This window comes from Lagenorhynchus albirostris, chromosome X (assembly GCF_949774975.1).
Source record: "Lagenorhynchus albirostris chromosome X, mLagAlb1.1, whole genome shotgun sequence".
NCBI lineage: Eukaryota > Metazoa > Chordata > Mammalia > Artiodactyla > Delphinidae > Lagenorhynchus > Lagenorhynchus albirostris.
The window spans coordinates 11,026,665-11,049,001 of record NC_083116.1 but is presented as its reverse complement, the minus strand read 5'-3'; the positions used below and the strand labels follow the sequence as shown (position 1 = coordinate 11,049,001).

Below are 22,337 nucleotides of genomic sequence, written 5' to 3'. Positions count from 1 at the left end.
TAAAGCTGCTATAAATATTCATGTGCAGACTTTTGTTTGGACATAAATTTTCAACTCATTTCAGTAAATACCAAGCAATGCAATTGCTGGATTTTATGGTATGTTCATCTTCGTAAGAAACTGAAAAACGGTTTTCTAAGAGTTGTTTGTCTTTTTATTGTTGTTTTTTAGGAGTGATTTATATATTCTTGATATACATGTTCTATTTAAATATTATACAATTTATTTACCTATTTTGTATATTAGTTCTTGGTGTGTATATGTGTGTATATATGTTCAGTGGCTTGTCTCTTCATATTTGTAACAGCGTCTTTTGGTAAACAATATATTTTTCATTTTTATGAAGTCCAATTTATAATGTTTTTCTTTCCTGGAAAGAGGCTTCATAGTTTTAACTTTTACTTTGGGTCTATAATCTATCTTAGGTTAATGTTTAATTATGGAATGAAGTAGGGCGTGAGGTTCATCTTTTTCCCATATGGCTATATAGTTGTTCCAGAAGCGAAAAATCTGTAATACAAATAACAATTTTCATTTCTAACCCTGACATCTTTATTTATGAAAACATTCTCTGTTATAGGGAATGAGGGTCCCTTGGAGAAATGGCTATTTCCAGAGCTGGGGCCAGAAAAGTACAAGATGAGCCTGGAATATCTTATCGTCCAAGAAAGAAAGAAAGTTCTCAAAGAATAAGGTAAGCATGTCAAAAGGGCATAGGAGGCAGCTTAAAACTGTTCCTACTGGACAAATCTTGGAAATTTGAGCGTCGAAATGAATAAAGATAGTGATGGGTCATAATCTATGGAATAAAATAGGAATCCAATAAAATAAACATGAATAAAAGAGGATGGAAAAATCTCCTTTAAAGTAGAATGTAAGCTAATATTAAATATTTCTTAATAAGTACAAGATAATTGTCTTAACTTTGGAGTGGGGAAACCTGGCAGAAACCATCTTAACCAATTGCTAAAAGTTACCACCACAAAAGGATACTGTGTGCTTTCTGATATGATGCATTGAGAAAAACACAGTGACACTTCCACGGTATTCCTGCCCCAAAGGCATACTATGAGTCTAATAATGGAGAAATATCAGGAACTGAGGAACACTTTGCAAAGTTACTGGAAAGCCTGCAGTCTCGAAAACTAAGGTCATGTCAAGGAGAGACTGGAGAACTGTTTCAGACAGAAGGAGACTGAAGAGACATGACAACTAAATGTAGCACATGATTCTGGATTGGATCCTGGACCTAAACATTTCATTTTGGGGACAATTGGAGAAAATCTTAATATATATGATCAGTGGATTAAATAATAGCATTATATCCTTAATTTTGATAGTTAGGCTGAGGTTTTGTAGGACAGTATGCTTGTTTATAGCAAATGCATGCTGAAATAATACGTGGAAATGAGGCTTCATGCTTGCAACTCTCAAGCGGTTTAGGAAAAAAGATAATACAAACACACACATATACATACACATACTGACTATGAGGAAAATGATAAGCCAAATATGGTAAAATGTTAACAGTTGTTTCACCTGGGGGAAGGATATGTAGGGATTTGTAAAAATCGTACAAGTTTCTTGTATGTTTGAAATTATTTCAAGACAAGTTTAAAAAGAATGAATATTCAGAATTAATGTGTGAAAAACACTTTACCCTTTAAAACTTATTTTCATATTCATTTTCTCATTTGAGACTCACACCTGTTCTGTGAGGGGGCATTTTGTATCCACTTTTTATAAATAAGGAAAGTGGGTTTTAGAGATGCTCAAGGGCTTGTCTGAAAGAACATGTCAGATGTAGAAGCTGAGCCAGGGATTCTCACCCCTAGTCTAGTCTTCTTTGTACAATTCCACGCTGCCTTTAAAGATAATATCTTATGTTTGCCTTGTGCGTGTTACTCCTCTCCCATGGACCTTCATTTCCTCATTTGAAATCTGAAGTATTTTTATTAGTGGGCCACTCTGCAGGTTCTTCTCTCACTTAACAACATTGGAGCCCTTAGACTGAGAAATTGGCACTGTCCCCTCCAACTCTGAACTTCTGTGATGATTTCCACTGCCATTTTGCACAACAGCTGGTGTACTTGCAGGAAGCAGTATGGGATTTGAGAAAGATGCAGGGATTACTCTTATACATCACGTGCCTCCTCTTCCCTAGGGAGGACTTTTTACTCAAAGAACCCATTTTTCTGTACTGAGAGAAATAGTCACTGAGTGGATAAAGAGGAGACAAGGGACCTGAAGGAGGCTAGCAGGAATCCCTAGGGAACCTGGGAGGAGAAGATGCTGGGACTCAGCTGAAGGATGACCAGCTCCAAGGGCTAAGAGAAACCTTGTTTCCTGTCTCTCAGATGCCGCTGGGGCTGCTGGCCTCTCCCAGGGTGACCACCATGGTGGCACAGTGATGAAAGAAAGTTTCTGGAAGTACAGTTTCCTCTTTACTCTGAGAGAGCATCATGTATCCACATCACAGATGTAGCACAGGTTCTCCCAAGATTGAGAGAGGAAATAGAAAATGTTACAGGTTGGCCTTAAGAATGTTAGAATGGACACTGGTTTTCCCTAAAAACAAAAACTAAAACCTTATGTCTCATCATTATGAGAGCAGCATGTTTTGAACTGACAGAAAGCAAGACCAAAATGAAACCTAATTTTATTCTTCCAACTACTTCTTATTCAAGAGTAAGCATTTTTTAAAATTTAAACATCACAGTTAAATTTATAGACACCAGGATAAAATAAGAGAGGTGAACTATTCAATTTAAATTAAATTTAAATTAAGAGAGGTGAATACATTAAATTTAAAATGCAGGGAGTAGAGTCACCTCAAGACTAGTAAATTGCAATTCTCCAGTGAAAAATAATAGGTAATCTGTGTAGAGCACGTTGTATTTTGACAAATACTTTTGTATTTTATCATTTGATCTTCACTGCAGCGTTGTGATTTAGATCCTATTATTATGCATATTTATTGAAAAGGAGTCTGAGACAGAAAAATTAAGTGACTTGCTGAAGCCGCACAGTTAGTAAGCAAGAATATGAGGACTTGAACCCAAATTTCAAAATTTCTTTTCTTTTCCTAATGCTTCCCTGAACTGTGCTTCACTTCTTTTACATAGGCATACATATTCCTTGGAGAAAACGTGGTCAGTTTTGATTCTGTCTTTGTCATACTGTGACACTGCCAGTTCTCACTACGAGTAGCATCATGGGTGGTAGAGGGCAGCAATATGTGTATGTGTACTTGGATACAGACACTCACACAATGACACAGATGTGCACATGCACATGCACTCTCCTTAGGAGTTCCCTACAGGAGACGATTATTTTGGACTTGTCTCAGTTGTACCCACAGAATTTTAATTTATGGAGGTGACTGAAAGAGGACATGGAGAGGTCAATGCCATTGAGAAGAGGGGGCATGCCATGTCAAGCAGGGACACATGGGGAAGCACCAGAGTTTAGTCAAAAGGCAGAAAGGAGTGAGGGCGAAGACTTAGGCCAGGCACTTTATTGGGGTTTTCATGGGAAAGGCTAGGCAAGGCTAGGTAAACAGTTTAGGATTAGCTAGTTTAAACAATTCCAGTGAGCTGTGGGGAATAGGGACTGTCCCTAGTTGTCTGGTACCTGGCCCTAAGTTGATTTAAGTCAGGGGAAATACTGATTTGCTGTGCGAGAGTTAGATCAAGGGGATGGTTTCAGAGTATGAGGTCTGGACTTCAGGGGAGACGTAAACAACTTTGGCTGTTAGTTTGACCCTGCAATTAATGAATACCAAATAGACAAATACAGCATTAAGAAAATAGGACAGGACTGTAGATTCATAGCATAGTATCAGTTCTTAGATATGGGGTTCATGCTTTTATCTGCAGCATATCCTGAGTTTCTCCATGTTTCAGTTCTCTACTGCCATGAAACAAACCATCCCAAAACTTTGTGGTTTAGAGCAGCTGCCTTTTTATTTGCTCATGATTCTGTTGCCTTGGAGTTCATGTAGTTTTGGAATTCATGATGTTTTTCTGGCTCTCTTTATAGTCAGCTGGAGTCATTCACATAGCTGCATTCAGGTGGTGGCTCTGTTGGGCTGGATGTTGAAGGGGGACCTTCATTGTCATGTTTGTTGGCTGCCTTACTGCTCTTCCAAATGACCTCTTTTTCTCCATGTGGCTAGCTTGAGCTTCCTCAAAGCATGGTGGTCTCAGGGTAGTTAGACCTCTTATATGGTGGCTGGGTCCCAGTAGGAAGCATTCCAAGCGGCAGACAGAAACTTCAGACCTTTAAGGCTTTGCCTCATAAGTTATAAATTACTACTATCACAATTTATTTGTCAAATCAAGTCACAATGCCAGCCCAGATTAAAGGGGCAGAGGAGATTGTTTCTACCTTTTGAAAGGTTAAGTGGCAAAGAATTTATGATCATCTTCAATTCACCACACCCATTCTGCTTCAAGAAAAATTTAGTCTAAATCAAAGTAACTAGCCAATTTGAAAGAGAAGTCTAAACTACATTTAAAACAGTAAACAGAAATTATGTCAGGCCACACTCAATATTTATAACAAAAAAATTTATAATAATGCCAGATACTTTCTAAAATGTATGAAAATGCCAGAAACAAACCAACTGTATAAGCTCTTGTATGTTCAAGGTGACTAATTATATTAAAATAACTAGGAATGAGAAAACATGAGAACAAAAATCTAGTGCAATATACTGTGGGCAATAAATTCTGTATTACAGCAATATAAAAACATACATGAAGAATACCAACTACTTAATAATAAGACATTAACTCACAGAACTCATAATTCAGTTATAGAAATCTGATTTTCCAGTTCTACAACTGAGGGACTGTGAGTATATTTGGTGCCATCCTTCATCCTGCATCATCTGAGAAACTGAGCTAAGTTGGGCCTCTTTAGTTCTGAGGCAGGAGCGTACCTGGGAAATTTAGGTGGAGTATTTATTATGCAATTATTAAGAAGACATAGCTCTGTGCATCCTATCTCTGTCTCCTGACTTGTAAGGGGGTTTGACATATATTTGTTAGCAGAACTATGTGTATTAGGATTCTGTAAACACTGTGTGTGTGTTAGGATTCTGTAAACTATGTGTGTGTGCGTGTGTGTGTATACGTATACACACACACACACACACACACACATATATATATACACACACATATCCACACACACATGCATACACACACATACAATGGAAGGAGGCAAACCAAAGTTTGGATTTTCAACAATCCTGTTAAGTGAGATCTGTAGGGAGAACGAAAGCTATTGGGGATGTTTCCTTTTTATTTCAACATGCCAGTATTATTTAATTTCTTTTAACATAAGAATATATTTTTTTCAGTACTTAAATAAACATGTAAAAATGTTTCAGGGCACTTTGGTAAGCTGGAGAGGATGAATATACGAGGAAGAAAGCTGTACCTTCTTATTTCTCTCTTCAGGCTAGAGGTCTCCATAGCCCTCTAGATGTGGTTACTGTCAAACATAGCCCCAGGTGCACCTGCTTAAGAAGAAGGAGGGGGCGGGGTCTAGGGCAGAGGCCCAGATCGTAGTGACATCCATCTGACCCTCTCACAAACATCCCCTTCAAAGCTGTTTTCTGCTCCTGGCTGCATATTCAAGTGTCAGGATGGTTTTCGCAATCTGTACACATTCCTCTGGAAGATGAAAAATCTAGGGACGTTTTCATGCTTATTTCAAGGGAATCTTACAGTCTTGCTGCTAGGTGTATACCAGGGCAGGATTTGGAGCTTGGAAGGTGGTAGAAGTGATAGGTACCAGGGATCACTCCCTTGACCTTGGGCCTGTGCTCATGCCAAAGAGTGGGGTTTGAAGCCCCCCTCGGGACGTTCTGGGCCAGAGCTATTCTGATAAAGTTTCTGAGTCTGAGATAAGTCACATGGTGTACTTATCTCTGCCGCCAGCATCTTCACACAGCTGTAAAGGAACATTCAAGGGTCACTTTAGAGGAGAAAGGGGAATAAGGAAGGCAACATACAGTCATAAGCAGGGTGAATGGGCAAGGAAGGGCTGGCAGGCCTAGACCTTGGTGGGAGAGCCTCCTGGGCACTGCAAAGCTGGTTAACATGAACATTGCAATTCTATATAATTTATATAGGGATACTGCTCACCTCTTCCTGACTGCTTCCCTTGTGAGTCACTGATGAACTGCCTGTCTCTTTTCCTTCCCTCCAAGTTGGGACGCACCTCACAAAATCGCTGCTCAGCTCTGTGGCCAGTTCTGGCCTGGGCATTTCTTGTTGTCTAAGAACTCAGAGGCCCCTCAGAGATAATACTAGTGGTTGCTTCCTGTGGTTTCCTCCCTGACTCCCTCTGTCATGGGGTTGTATGAAGAGGACTAGGGCCTAATCATCTCTGGGTCCCCATCAGACCTTGATTCACAGAAGTACAGTGCATAATAATTTTCAATGGAAACGCATGGGCATCAGAGTCAGAGAAGCTGAGACTGTGGTATCTAACGTATCACCAACATACTGCTCTCCTGGGTTTAGGCTAGCCTTTAACTCCTCGGTCTCAGGCTCCCAGAGTGCCCATCCCCATATATGGTCCTTGTGCAAGGGTCAATGAGGCAGCCCATGTCAATCGCCAGATCTAGTGCCTGCCATAGAATGTGTGCTCCTCGGAGTAGAACTCTGGACATCTCCTCCTGGATTAGGGTCTAGACCTGGTAAGTAGAGATGGATACTTGCACCGCTGCCCCAGGCAAGTCCACCTTCTACCCTGAGCTGTGAATGAGCCGGATGGCCAGAAGCCTACCTCTGACATTTCCTGTCCCTTCTTCATTCCAGCCACTGAACATTTATGGAGCACCTAGTAAGTGCTTTCAGATGTAGAAGAATGAGAGAGGGTCCCTGCTTGGCCTCTAGGGCCTTCTCAACCAGTGGGGGAGCTCATATCCCAGGATAGTCCAAGGGTTCATATTCCCTCCTACCTGTTCTTTGCCCTGCTCACCCTCCAGCACTGCGATCCCCCTCCTCTCCCTACTTGGACCTTGGCCTTGTTTCTCTCCTCTTTCTCAGCTTCTCACTTCCATGGATGCCCATTCAATTCTATTGTAAAAGAACTGAGTAGGGTTTAAAAAATTTATTTTGCCATTTATTTCAATGGAAACTATTCATGATCGGAGATAGAACATACTGGACAATTTGAAGAGTATTTCTGAACACTTTGTGCAGCCACCACTTCTAATTTTTACCTTAACATCTATACCCTGTGAGAGTCTTTCATCCACCAAATACTTATGGAGCTTCTACCATGGGCCAGGCACTTTTCGTGCATTAGGGATAGAGCAACCAACAAAGCAAAGTCTCTGTCCACATAGACTTACATTCTAAAGTGGAGGCAGACCAATAAAGTGCTGTATGATATGATGGCTGCTGGTATGATAAATGCTATGTAGAGGAATGAAGCAAGGTAAGGGGTTAGAGATTACTGGCAGAGAGTGGGGTGCTCTGATAGATGAGGTCGTTAGGAAAGTCCTCTTGGAAAACAGTGGGAGAAGGAGTCAGGAAGTTAAATGAGGAGAGAGCCTTGCAAGGCAGAAAGGATAGAAAGTACAAAGATCCCGAGGACAGAGCTACTTGATGTGTGTGAGAATCAGCAAGGAGGACAATGTGATTAGAGCAGAGCAGAAACTGGGAGGAGGCATAGGAGATGAGGCAGGGCCTACTAGGCCATTACCAAGACTTTGGTTTTTATTTTGAGTGAGAGGGGAAAACTATTGGAGGGTTTTGAGTAGGGGAGTGAAGTGATCTAACTTTTGTTTTAAAGGATTCCTGCGCCTACTCTGGGGAATATATACACTATAGGAAGAGAAGAGAGGAAGCCAAGTGATTAGTTGCAACAGTCTGTCAGAAAGGAGGGCTGGGAGCAGGGTGGTAGTGGTAGAAGTAACAAGAAGTGATTCAATCTGGGATATATTTTATTTTATATTATTTTTATTTTTTTTTTGCGGTACGCAGGCCTCTCACTGTTGTGGCCTCTCCCGTTGCGGAGCACAGGCTCCGGACGCGCAGGCTCAGCGGCCACGGCTCACAGGCCCAGCCGCTCCGCGGCATGTGGGATCTTCCCGGACCGGGGCACGAACCCGCGTCCCCTGCATCGGCAGGCGGACTCTCAACCACTGCGCCACCAGGGAAGCCCCGGGATATATTTTAAAAGGAGAGCCAACAGAATGTGTTGGCCCTAAGGTCCTCATTCCGACTCATTTGTCAACTATTTGAAAAATAACATTCAAAGTAGAAAAATAAAACCATTTTAAAAACACAAGTGTTCATTGTTAAGCAAAGAATAATACCCAGTAGTCAAGGAACACTAACATTAGGACAGGAAATAGAGTCAAAGATAGGATGCTAAATTTTGCAGAACTTTTTACACTTTGCTATTTACAAAAATAATTTTAAACAAAAGGATAGAGGTACACAATATTATTTTCCAACTAAAGAAGAATCTCTGTTTAAATATTGTTTTGTCATGAAAGACAAGACCCCTATATATATGGAATCCCCCCCCCGAAAATGGTTCTGACGAACCTAGGGGCAGGACAGGAATAAAGACGCAGATGTAGAGAATGGACCTGAGGACACGGGGAGAGGGAAGGGTAAGCTGGGACGAAGTGAGAGAGTGGCATGGGTATATATACACTACCAAATGTAAAATAGATAGCTAGTGGGAAGCAGCCGCATAGCACAGGGAGATCAGCTTGGTACTTTGTGACCACCTAGAAGGGTGGGAAAGGGAGGGTGGGAGGGAGATGCAAGAGGGAGGGGATATGGGGATATATGTATACATACAGCTGATTCACTTTTTATAAAGCAGAATCTAACACTGTAAAGCAATTATACTCCAATAAAGATGTTAAAGAAAAAAAAAAGGACAGGACCCCTGAGGATCTTTCATAACTCTTGAAGGATGTTACTCCCGTGGTGCAACCAGCATTGCTAATAGTTCTTTGGGTGAGGGAGATTTAAATAAGCAAAAAATGTGTTAAAACCACGCAAACGGAATCTGGTGGCCACAGACCCACCCAAAACACTGGATTGTATGAGTCGGCTGGGTTGAAGGGTGGTTGATCCTTTAAACTTGAGCAGGTTGAGCCTCTCAGAGATGGGTCTTTAGCGCTCGCTCGGTCCTGGCTAAGGCCGGGCTCACATCCAGGACTGGGTCTCTGCCCACCGCCCTTATCCACCGGCCTGGAGACCTACACGCTCGCAGCTCGTGACCCAACCCGCGCCACCCCGGCCCCGCCCCCTGCCTTCCCGGGCGCCCGCCCCCCTCTAACCGGGCGGCGCCGGCGCGCCGGCCGTCAGAGCGGCTGTGTGGGCGGAGCTTGCGTGGCCGCCGGGACCCCTGCGCGCACCGCCTCTCGCCCCTAGCCACCGCGCGCCTCCGCGGACACGCACTTCCTGCGAGGCCTCTGTGCGCACCTTAGGCGAGCCGAGCCGAGTTGAACCGTGCCCTGCGCTTGCGAGCTGTTCGCCATGGTGGACGAGCTGGTGCTGCTGCTGCATGCGCTCCTGATGCGGCACCGCGCCTTGAGCATCGAGAACAGCCAGCTCATGGAACAGCTGCGGCTGCTGGTGTGCGAGAGGGCCACCCTACTGCGCCAGGTACGTCCGCCGAGCTGTCCGGTGCCCTTCCCCGAAACTTTTGACGGCGAGAGCTCCCGGCTCCCCGAGTTTATCGTGCAGACGGCGTCTTACATGCTTGTCAACGAGAACCGATTTTGCAACGACGCCATGAAGGTGGCATTCCTAATCAGCCTGCTCATCGGGGAAGCCGAGGAGTGGGTGGTGCCCTACATTGAGATGGATAGCCCCATCCTAGGTGATTACCGGGCCTTCCTCGATGAGATGAAACAGTGTTTTGGCTGGGATGACGACGAAGAAGACGACGACGAAGATGAAGAAGATGCTTACTAGGCCCGGAGACCCTCGGGCCTAGGGGGGAGGGCCCTGCACGCCGCCACCTCCCCCCTCCCCGCCTTGCCCCGCCCGGAGCCGCCGCGCTCCCCTAGCGCTCAGATCCCCTTCCCTACCCCTGCCTCTGGTTGTCTTCCTCCTCCCCCCCTCCTCCCCGTAGTGCTTGTCTTTGTTCCGGGGATAGTGCTCCAGTTACCTGCTGCTGAGGCTGGGGCCTCTCTCTGAAGTGCGCTGCCTCCCACTGGCCAGCCCCAGGACCCTCTCCTGCTGACTTGAACTGTGTTCTGAGCCCCAACTCTAGGCCAGGCCCCTGTTACCAACTGGACTACGCACAGCTGTGCCGCACAGCCCTGCCAACTGTCAGGCCTACATCTTGCCCAGAGACCTACGCTGCCACGTAAGCACCCTTCACCACATTACAGCGACAGACCAGGCCTTTGGAGATAAGTAGCAACCTAGAAGATGCCTTAGTTGGCTACAGCTCCTGGGACACTGGTTTGGACTGCTCACCAACTTTCCCCAAGGGGCTAATCTTTCAAGCTGGTTAGTTCCCTGCTAACGCCCAAGGCCTTCTCCTGCCTCACCAGATTGCTGCAGGAGCCTGTTGTGCCTGGCAGCCAAATCGTTGACATTTCTCCTATGCACCAGTTTTGCACAACTGTCATTTATCTTTCAAAATTGCAGCAATCCCACAGATGTGTGCATTTGGACAAAAATACTAAAAACGAAACAATACAAACAAAAGCAGGCACTCAGCCCAGCTCCTCAGTACTACCTGGAAAAAGCATTTGCATTCTTTTCAATAAATATCAAGCACTACGAAAAAAGAGTCTCTTTTAATGGTTAAGGGCTGTCATTGGCCTCTGCCACTCACCCTGACTCCCATATTCTCATTGATATCAGGGAACCTAGTTCAATCCCAGTATTCCCCACTGTCATGTGTAGGCTACAGAGGACAGCTAACATATGGCTTTATGGGGAATCTGGTACTCCCCCCCCCAAAGCATTTCTTGCAGCCCTGGTGAAGGGGGTGTCCTCTGGGGCTTCCAAGATGACATGGGTAAGCTGTGGCTGAGCAGGTGGTACACCATCCCAAACTGGGACACTTTTGAGAGAGCTTAAAGGGGACACTATTAATTATTAGACTGGGACAGCAGGCATAAATCAGGACACACAATATTCCTGTCTTCCTGAGCTTTTGGGTTCTTCCTCAACACGGCAAGTTCTGCCCCTTAACCCTTAGTGCCTGTGGGGTGCTATTGAGTTCAGGCTTCATTTACCAACGTAGCACATTGTTTTAATACCCCTTTGAGGTGCTTGAGCTAACATTAAATCCTAGATCCTGGGTAAATGCACCCATAATAAACGGAGCCTGATTTGAACATTTCATCTTCCTTGGGCAGATACCCTTAGAATCCCCACCCATCCATGTGCCCCAGATTCCAGCCTGTAGAAATTGACAATATGCCTGGCTATCTCCTGAACTAGATCTTATACTGCTATCTGAGCTATGCTGAGATTTCTTTGTGGGCCTGGATGGCTCGGAGGCACTAAGGGAGTGGGGTGAGTGCTGAGAAGAATCTGCATGCCTTTGTGAGGCAGTTACCCCAGGTTAAGTCACTGAAATGTTAAATCAGGGAAGCTCGGTTAGGGGATTTGTGGGGCCTATCTCTGCCAGCCAGGAGCTGTCAGGAGCATTTGGGAGATTGCGAGTTCTCATTCTTATCTCTATCTGCCCCCATGTCTTTATTGTACCACGTCTGGAGCCAGCTCTACCTTAGAACCTCTAATTAATTTAGGTAATAAATTTTCTTGTTGATTAAGACCTTTTGAGTCTGGGTATTCTTTTATTTGTATTGTGACGTAAACCTCACATTGTGGGTTAAATGAGATACTGGTCATCATACCGGGTACTTCAGAGGTGTGGATTCAATGAGATCGCACCCATGAGGTATTTTGAACTGTCCCTGCTGCGTGATGAGCACTCAGTAAACATGGGCTCTTACTCCCAGGCCTGCGAACTGAAGCATCATTCCAGAAACAGGTCTCTTGCTATGACCTTGGCCTTAGGAAAATGTCAGGAGTCAATAGGAGCAGAGCAGGCTCAGGAAGAGTGGAAATGAGAGCATGACAAGACCTCATTTACTCTTTGGGATCTGACATGAAGTCAGATAGAAAGCCGGTTTACTAAGTGAACAGGCAAAGTCCGGAGCAGGAGTCATGTTTCCAGTCTAGGAAAGTTGTTTCTGGAGGGTGGGACAGGGGTAGATATGATGTAGCAAAGGAGGTTGAGGTCCATACTGGGAGTGGATCTGGGGAAGTAGTGGGCAAGTGCTGAAAGCTAGGTGAGACCCACTGAGACCAAATATCAGTCATTCAAAATAATCAGTGGTCCAGGTAGACTTAGAGGAGTTAGAGATATGGTGGTCAAAGAAAAGTGGTTCTTGCCCTCATGGTCATTCCAGTTTGTTGCTCTTACGGTGCGTTGGGCCAGAATTGGGATACCTTGCTACAGGTAAGGTCCAGAAAGAGAATCTAGACTGTGATTAGATTTGAGAGTGACCTTTCCAAGGTGAAAGTTGAAGGCATGAATAGATGAGATCTACTCCCCACCACCAAACCAAGTGTGTGCATGCTCTGTGCAGAAGGAAGGGGTTTCTGGTCAGTGAAGATGCCAACGCAGCACCTGAGTAGCACTCATGACAGCTAGGCCAAGAGCTTCTGGAATCTGAAACGTACATGTCCTGGGCTTGTATGCACGTGCCTGAGCTGACTCAGTGTGTGTGTGTGTGTGTGTGTGTGTGTGTGTGTGTGTGTGTGTGTGTGTGTGTTAATGTCCTTCATGTATCATGGAAGAGCGGTTTATACTGTGAGCTGCAGAGAAGGACAGTGTTAAGAATCTGGCTACCTTGGCAGATTCTGCAATAAAAGCACAGATAGTGGCAAGGGCTTTACCACCACGGGAGGAATTCATGGTAGTGTGATAGTGGCATAAGGCATAGCAGAAGAGAATTGGAGGAGTAAATAAGCATATCTGAAGATAAAATCACCACTCAAATGAAAACTACTAAAAGTAGGTGAAAATGTTGAAATAACAAATGTGAACTTCAGACTCCTGAATTCCCATCACACTGGACTTGAAACGGTCACTGAAATTGTGCTATTAATGAAATGAAATGAATCATATTGAAGGTCATAATCATTTAATCCTATTAAATCTTCCAATGTATGTTTGGATTTCTCTAATCACTTGAATAGGTAAGTAGTGCCATCCATTAATTCTGTGTTGCTGTGTTTTGCCGGATGATATATTAGCTAGAGGTACATGATGCACATTGTGTTTGGTTATTTTCTGCTATTACAACATAGTGAAAACCTCAGCAGTTTGGAAGTAGAGGGAGATGTGTTGTTAAAATTAGTGGAATATTTATTTTTTAACAAATGAATTTAAACAATTTTTAAAGTTCTTAAAGCACTTAAAGCTAACAAAAGGGTATCAATTCAAGGTCCTGAGAATGTTTTCTTTGATGGATGATCAATGTGGGGTAATTGTATGAAGTATATATATTATTTGCTTTGAAATACGAATTTTGCTAAAGTAGCATTAAAAGTGTCTGGTAGTTTGCATTACTCAGTAGTTCAAGTATATTCCCTACAGTCTTATGCCCACTTAGTCCTAAAGGTAGATACAATCAACTGTGTTTGGTGTCCTTCGACAGTGCTGGTGACCCCCTACTTCTTACTTCTGATCATCCCCCTTGCGTTTTTTTCCCTCCTGTCTGAAATGCCTCTGTTAGGATTTGTTCATTTATCTTCAAATATTCTATTGTCCAGAGACTTTAAAAAAAAATGCAGTTAGCCTGTGATGGGTAATAGCTTGCTTGAAGTATTTATTAACAGCAGAGCAAGATTTGTTAGAGGAGCAAAAGCCCTGCCCCAGATTAGTTGGGTGGGGGAGTGGTGGTGAGATGCTGCAACATTTGTGTACCTCCTGGTATCGGAGCTACGATCAATAACAAATTAATTTTTCTTATGATTATATCCACAATATTTTCATATCTTCTCTTCCCCTGCCCTAAATGACAAAGGATTTCATGCACAGAATTGCAATAATATAATTCTATTTTAGCCAAAGTCCCTATACAGTCAGTTCAAATGACCAGTCAGTTCAGAGTCAACCAGTCAGCTCAAGATAAAAAACTGTCACAAGACTGTTTATATGCCTCATTTAAAATTGTTACTTAAAAAAAATCATACCAGTAAAAGAAATCAAAGGGAATTATATTTCAGTGGTAACTGAAGTAATTGGGATATTTCTGATTTATTTGTTCTCTAGACACAGATAATTGCACTGCCATACAGGACTTTTAGAACTGCTCATTTGAATGTACACAAATTTTTAACATGTTCATAAGTAGGGAGAATAATATAGTGAGTCCTCATAGACCCATCTCCAGATTCAAAACTTACCAACATTTTTGCTTCACTTATCCCTTTTCTTTCTTATAATTTTTATGGAATATTTAAAATCAAATCCCAGATATCATATTAATTCACCCTTTAATATTTCAGTATGTTTCTCTAACAGATAAGGCTTTAAAAACCATAATATCATCATCGTATGTACTAAAATACGATGACTCCTTAATATTTAATACTCAATCCATATTCAAATATCCCCAGTGTCTTAAAATTGTGTTTTTAATTATTTGTTTGAATTAGGTTTCAAAAATGTTGACACACTGCTTTTGGTTTATATATCTCTAAAACCTTCTTTTAACTAAAAACAATTGCCCTCCATCCTTTTTCCCCTACAAATTATTTGTTGAGGAAACCAGGTCATTTGTCCTATGGAATTTCCTATATTCCGGATTTTTTTTTTTTTTTTACGGTACGCGGGCCTCTCACTGTTGTGGCCTCTCCCGTTGCGGAGCACAGGCTCCGGACGCGCAGGCTCAGTGGCCACGGCTCATGCACCCAGCCGCTCCGCGGCATGTGGGATCTTCCCGGACCGGGGCACGAACCCGTGTCCCCTGCATCGGCAGGCGGACCCTCAACCACTGCGCCACCAGGGAAGCCCTAGAGGCTCTTCATTTATTAGGGATCTGTGATATTTATTGCAAATATTTACTTATTTTAATTTTTTGGCCATGCCGTACAGCATGTGGGGTCTTAGTTCCCAGACCAGGGATGAACCCGCACCCCCTGCAGTGGAAGCATGGAGTCCTAACCACTGGACTGCCAGGGAAATCCCTTATGTTGCAAATATTTATGCCCAGTCTATCATTGGCCTTTTTATTTTCTTTATGGTACTGATATTTCAGGCTGTTGTGAAAATGTTTAATATATTTCCATTTTTTCCAGTATCCTCCCATTTCTGTGCTCCCCAATTTATTTGGTTATATTCTTTCTCTTAGTGTTTATACCTTTAAATCGTGTATATACCTCTATTATTTTTCAGATACGAGTGATCTATTTTGACTCTCAGCCATGAAAGATGAGGAACTCAACATATACACTAATACTATTTCCCTATCAGCTTTGTAAGTTACATTGTTTCTGTGTTGTCAGTGTTTGTAACAGTTACATGTTTTTCCCCCTGAACATAATCCCTGCATGTGTTTCAATTTTAGTATATCAGACAAATGAATTTAATAATAACTACCTTGTCCAATTTTCATTTAGTGTTTTTTTGTTAGCTAGTTTCTTTTTCCATTTTTAGTTGTTTCTTCAAAAGGAAAAAAATCCCCGTAAAACTCCTGGGAAATATATCGTCTGAGGTTTTGATGGTGAATAACAGTTTTGTTATGGGTAGAGGTTCTTTTCTTTCATTGCTCCACTATCTTTTTAGCATTGAATGTTATTTTGTAGAAGTCTGAGGCCATCCTAATATTTTTCATCCATAACTGATTTGATACTTTTGTTGATTTCTCAGAGAATTTTTTTCTTTATATTTCAACAGGATATATCTAATTGTTATTCATTTTTTGTCATTTTTTTGTGGAACCTGGTGTGACCATTTAACATGTAGATTCGAGACCTGATTCCCTTCTTCAGAGTTTTCATAATTATTTATTTAAATATGTATAATATATACTGATATTTATTTATGTTGACTCTCCTTTACCTGGCCTCTGTATTTTAAATTTTCTCAGACTTTTCTTAATGTTTTCTTCATTTCCACTTTATTCTCTTTACTTTTATCAATCCTGTTATCTCTGTCCTTTACAATGATTTCAGAAGTATCTGTCATTCCTCGTGTTGTTTCTAGTTTGGCTTCATTTTGGTGACAGATTTGTTGTTTCCCACTTCTTTGCCAAGTGCTGCCAGCTCATGCTTTAGCTTCTATTGACTCGTGCATATTCCTGAATCACGTATTTCTTATTTGTTCTCTTGTTGTGCAGCTATAGATCCTTTTTTGTTGTTGTTGTTGATGACAGTGTGCTATGTTATGATATGATGGTGATATGTGTGCTATGTTATGATATGATGGTGATATAAGTCACATCTCTTTCTTGGCAGTATTTTGCTAGAGAGTGTTATTTGCCATTTTCTTTCCTGTTCCTTCCCTCCTATGGGAGTGCTTCTAGGAACCTTTCAGTATCTTGCCTCCTTCCTAGTAATGCTGCTCTTCCTCCATAAAGAAGTTACAAGTCAGCCTTTCTTGTCTCTTTCAGTCCAGTCCCAACAGCATTTTCTCTGGCAGAAATAACTCAGTGTTAATGACTTGTACATTGCATACTTCCCAATTTCCTGAAACGAGACAGATCTGACTCCCCACTCCCTTTTTTAAACATTTCAATAGCACTCTCATGTTTTCACTGTACCTGAATGTACCTAGATGACTTCCGACATTATTTTCAGAGTCAACGTTCTGTACTTTCTGTATTCGCCCCTGCTGCTCAGTAGTTCTGATGTCTTAATCTCCTGGGATAATCTGTATCCTTGAGAAGCGTTGAGCTAACCTTTGAGAGGGATTGAATAAGGTTCAACTCTGGGGGTAGAAGAACCTGAAAAGTAAAAAATGAAATATTAATGACTTAGAATACTTTCTCACTACAGCTGTGTGTGTGTTTCAAAAAATAAGATCAATTTTATTCTCAATTTTTGGAACAACTTTTTATCCCCCTGTGTAACAAGAAGAAAAATGGAATGGTTTTAGTCATCTGTGCAGAAGAGGTACCACATATGTAGGAGATCCCATCAATATGTATATGGGAAAAAAGAAAAAAATCTGTTGTTCATTGGAATAAAAAGTAAGGAGGGTGAAATTAGTATCAGAAAATGGGCCTTAGAAGAGATAGAAAAGCACATATGGAAAGTTCGGCTTGTTGTGAGTTGAGAATGGATTGTTCCTTTGCACAAAGTTTGAGTTCAGTGAGAATGTGTTGGGGATCAGAAAGGCTGGTGGTCCCTGTTGCGGCTTTGCCTTAGATTTGCTCTGCGAAGCTCAGACAGCTTACTTGACTTCTGTGATTCTAAACTTCTATACCTATATCATGGGAATAATTATATCTTAGGACTAGTATAAGAAAAAACTGCCTAGTATCTTATCTGGTAGTCAATAAATGTTAACACCATTCTTCTTTTCTTCAATAGATATTATTTAGTAAAATAAGAATGTAAGATTGGCTGTTATGGTAGTCTTGTGGGTTTTGGTAGAAAGACACTGATATTGGGGGATTTGGAGTGTCAGGAGGAAGTGTGGTCAACACACTAAAGTGTTGGATATTAAGAATTAATTGACATGTGAACAGCATTTGACACTTTAAAAGTCACTTTCATATTCAGTTTCTTATTTGGGACTCACGCCAACTCAGTGAAGAGATATTTTTATTTACATTTTACAAATTGGGATATTAAGTCTCTGAGATGCTCCAGGACTTGTCCATGGTAAAAATGTCAGAATCTGGGCCAGAATTCTCACCCCAAGTCCAGTGCTCTTTTTACAGTTTCATGCTGCCTTTTGGAAGTAATGCCTTGTTCAGGTTGCCTATCTCCCATGGACCTTTGTTTCCTCGTTTATAATCTGAAGTATTTTCATTAGTGGGCCACTCTGCAGGTTCTTCTCTCATTTAATAACAAAGTAGCCCTTAAAGTGAGCAACTGTCACTGTCCACTCCAACTCTGAACCTCTATAATTTTATCTCCATTTTGCACAAACGCTGGAGTACTTACAGGAAACAGTACGAGATTTGAGAAGGATTCTGGGATTGCTCATTTTTTTAAAGCAACCTCCCCCCAAAATCCCCCAAAAACCTAAATGTCCATCAAAGGAGATAGACTTAAACAATGATAAAGTACATCCTGATATGAGCTACTTCACAGAGGTAAAAATAATATTTTCTTTGTATTTTTGAGGGGTAGTTCCAATAGGAATTGTTAAGCATAAAAGTAATTCATAAATACATGTAGAGTATGATGATATTTACAAATATTTTAAAACCTATATGTGTATGCATGTGTGTATGTGTCGACATATATGTACAAAAGGCAAAAAGAACAGAAAGATAAATGACAAAATTTTAACAATGTTTACCCTAGACAGGGGAGTAGTATGAAAGAAAATTTTTGCTCTTTTACTCTGTATTGCGCAGATTTATTACAATGAGTACTAATGTAATTTAAAACATAGAATTAGTACTTATTCTGGATAGGTTTTGGTGAAAATGAAAAGCAACTGTTGGTACCATTATAAAATAGTTCTCTTTTGGAAACAGTAATTCATGTTGTAGGAACCATAAACTTATTCACAGTTTGTTATAAAATAAACATAATTGGTTTTATGAATCTGTTATGTTACTTAAATTCTTCTAAACAATTGATGATAAAACTCTGTTTTATCAATGAAAACAACCTATACTCAAACTATTATTTCAGTAGTAAGTCTGGTTAGTGCAGTTAGAAATAGGTCATTCCTATAATACCTATTCATTGTGTCCCTTTCTTTTTGGCAGTAATTTCCTTAGTAAAACCCTCGTTGCTTGCCAGGTTTATTTGAATGGACTCCTAGATGACTTTTCTTCTTATGGGCTCTCTTCCTTCTAATCTGCTCTTTTCATTGCTGTTAGTGTTGCTTTTTTGAAACATAAACCTTACCACTTTTTTCTATTCAAAATCCTTCTGTGATCCCCATATCTTCAGAAAGTACTTAAATTCCGTAACATAACATTTATGTCTGGATTACTCTTTTTAAAAATTGTCTTTTTATTGAGTTATGATTGGGCTGTCTTTTTATTGTTGAGCTATAAGAGTTCCTTATGTATTCTAGATACTAGACCTAATTATTATTGGATGTATGATTTGCAAATATTTTCTCCCATTTGATGGGTTGCCTTTTCACTTTTTGGATAGTATCCTTTGATGAACAAATGTGTTTAATTTTGATTAAGTCCAATTTATATATTTTCTCTTTGGTTAGTTGTGCTTTTGGTGTTGTATATAAGAAACCATTTCCTAACCCAGAGTCACAACAATTAACACCTACGTTTTCATAGTTTTTATGTTTTACCTCTATGTTTTCATCATTCTCAGAGTTTTAAGTTTTAGATGTTTCATTTTGGTCTTTGGTCCATTTTGAGTTAATGTTTATATATGGTGTGAGGTAGTGGTTTAAATTAATTCTTTTGCATGTGGCTTTCCAGTGTCCCAGCACCATTTGTTGAAAGGAATATTATTTTAACCCCATTGAATTGTCTGGGCACCCTTATCAAAAATCAGTTGTCCATAGATGTATAGATTTATTTCTGCAGTCTCAATTCTTTTCTGTTGAGCTATGTATCTATACTTGTGCCAGTATCAAACTGTCTTGATTACAGTAGTTTTGTAGTAAATTTTGAAATTGAAGAGCATGAGTTCTCCAACTTTTTTCTTTCAACAGTTTTTGGCTATCCTGGGCCCCTTGCATTTTAGTATGACCCTTAGGCTCAGATCGTGCATTTCTTCAAAAAAGACAATTGGCGTTTGATAGGGATTGTACTGAATCTGTATTAATTTGGGGTATATTGTCATCTTAATAATAAGTCTTCTACTCAATGAACATGGGATATCTTTCCATTTATTTAGGTCTTCTTTAATATGTTACAGTGATGTTTTATTGTTTTTATTATATGTCTTCCACTTACTTTGTTAAGTTTATTTCTTAGTTTCTTATTGTTTTTGCTATTATTCTAAATTGAATTAAAAAATTTTTTTTCAGGTTGCTTGTTGTTAGTGTATAGAAATACAGTTGACCCTTGAACAACATGGGTTTGAACTGCATGGGTCCACTTATACATGGATTGTTTTCAGTAAATATGTACTACAGTACTACAATATCTGAACTTGGTTGAGTCTGTGGGTGTGGAACCATGCATACAGAGGCCCAACTATAAAGTTATAAATGGATTTTCGACTGCTTAGGGGTTGACCCCCCCAACCCTTGCATTGTTCAAGGATCAATTGTACACTTGATTTTTGTTTATTGATATCATACAAATACAACCTTGGTGTAGTTATTAGCTCTAATATTTTGCTTTGTGGATTGCTTAGGATTCCCTATATCCTAGATCATGTCATCTGGAAATAGATAGTTTTACTTCTTCCTTTCCAATCTGGACGCATTTTATTTCTTGTCTTTCTTTCTTTTTATCTTTCATTCATTCATTTTTGCTTTATTTCTCTGGCTAGAGCCTCTAGTACAATACTGAATAGAAGTGTCATGAGCAGACATCCTTTTCTTGATCTTAGAGGGAGCGCTTTCATTCTTTCACTATTAAGTATGAGGTTAGCTGTGGGCTTTTCATAGATGCCCTTTATCAAGTTGAGAAAATTGCCTTCTACTCCTAGTTTGTTGAGTGTTTTTTTATCTTGAAAGGATGTTGGATTTTGTCAAGTGCTCTTTCTGTGTTTATTGAGATGATCATGTGGTTTCTGTTTTTTTCTTTTATTCTATTAATATTGACTGATTTTTATATGTTGAGTCAACCTTGCCTTCCTGGAAAAAATCACATTTGGTCATGTAATATAATCCTTTTTATATGTTGCTAGGTTTGGTTTGCTAGTATTTTGTTGAGCATTTTTGTCTATATTCATCAGGAATAATGACATGTAATTTTTTTCTTGTGACCTCTTTTTCTGGTTTTGGTTTAAGAATAAGTTGGGAAGTTTTCTAAGTTAGGCCTCATAAAATAAGTAAGGAAGTTTTCTGCATCCATTGCTTTGCTTTTTTCACTTAATTGTAAATTCAGAAGTAACTCTGTCAACTCAGAGTTACCTTCCTCATTTTTGTGCAGCAGCATAATTAACTCTGTGGATTTGCCGTAGTTATTCAGAATTCTCCTATGTATGGTCCTATGTACGGGAAATATTTTGTTATTACAAAATTAAGATTCGCCATTAATAACAATGTGCATATTTTGTTTTATATTTGTGGAGATATACCTTTACAGTAGGTGCCTAGGAAAAGGATTGCTAGATCAAAGGGTAAGAACATATGTAGTCTGTTAGATGTTCCTAAATTCCCTCCCAAAATGTTTTTGGCATTTTACACACCCACCAGAAATGGATGAGACTGCCTCTTGTCCTGTAGCATTATCAGGATAAGGGCTATTTTGAATTTTTGACTATCTGATAGATATTTTTAATGGTATCTCAGTGTAGTTTTAATTTGTACATCTCTGATTGTGAGTGATGTATTTTTTTATATGTTGAGGGCTGTTTTAATTTCTCTTTTCTATAGATTATCTGTTCATATATTTTGACCATTTTTTTCTATCTTGTTTTTCTCCTTTTTCTCTCATTTTTTTTTCTTTTTTTTTCGGTACACGGGCCTCTCACTGTTGCAGCCTCTCCCGTTGCGGAGCACAGGCTCAGGACGCGCAGGCTCAGCGGCCATGGCTCACGGGCCCAGCCGCTCCTCGGCATGTGGGATCCTCCCGGACTGGGGCACGAACCCACGTCCCCTGCATCGGCAGGCGTACTCTCAACAACTGCGCCACCAGGGAAGCCCCTTCTCTCTTTATTTAAAAGCTCTTTATGTACTTGGGGAATAGCCCTTTGTTTATAAGTCGCATGGATTTTATTCCAGTTTTTCATTTGTCTTTTACCGTTTTATGATATTTATTTATTTTTATTCCAAAATTTCGCATTCTTATGTAGACAGAATCATTAGTCTTTTATTGCTTCTAGATTTTGAGTTATATTTAGAAGACTTTCTTTCCCCATATCCAGTTATACAGGAATCTCCCTCAATGTTTTCTTTTAATAGTTCTGTGGATTCAATTTTTGAACGTTTACATTTCTGTTGTATTTGGTGGTTATTATGGTGTCTGATGTATCCAATTTAATTTTTTCTTGCAAATGGCTCTTATTCTCAGTTATGTGATATGA

General features: G+C 40.5%; 1 protein-coding gene, 1 long non-coding RNA gene and 1 pseudogene across 2 annotated transcripts in view; all 3 read left to right on the top strand.

Moving 5' to 3' along the window:
• The window catches only part of LOC132514050 (histone deacetylase 1-like), a 60,265-nt pseudogene extending 50,843 nt beyond the window's left edge, over positions 1-9,422 (top strand).
• LDOC1 (LDOC1 regulator of NFKB signaling) lies at positions 9,377-11,793 on the top strand. Its single transcript, XM_060137000.1, has one exon. It carries the CDS (start codon positions 9,528-9,530, stop codon positions 9,966-9,968), a length of 441 nt encoding a protein of 146 aa, XP_059992983.1. The 5' UTR covers positions 9,377-9,527; the 3' UTR covers positions 9,969-11,793.
• Positions 11,794-15,441: 3,648 nt separating this feature from the next.
• The window catches only part of LOC132512850 (uncharacterized), a 167,320-nt gene continuing 160,424 nt past the window's right edge, over positions 15,442-22,337 (top strand). Inside the window, exon 1 of the long non-coding RNA XR_009538362.1 lies at positions 15,442-15,511. This is a non-coding gene — a long non-coding RNA (uncharacterized LOC132512850). The remainder of the gene's footprint in view (positions 15,512-22,337) is intronic.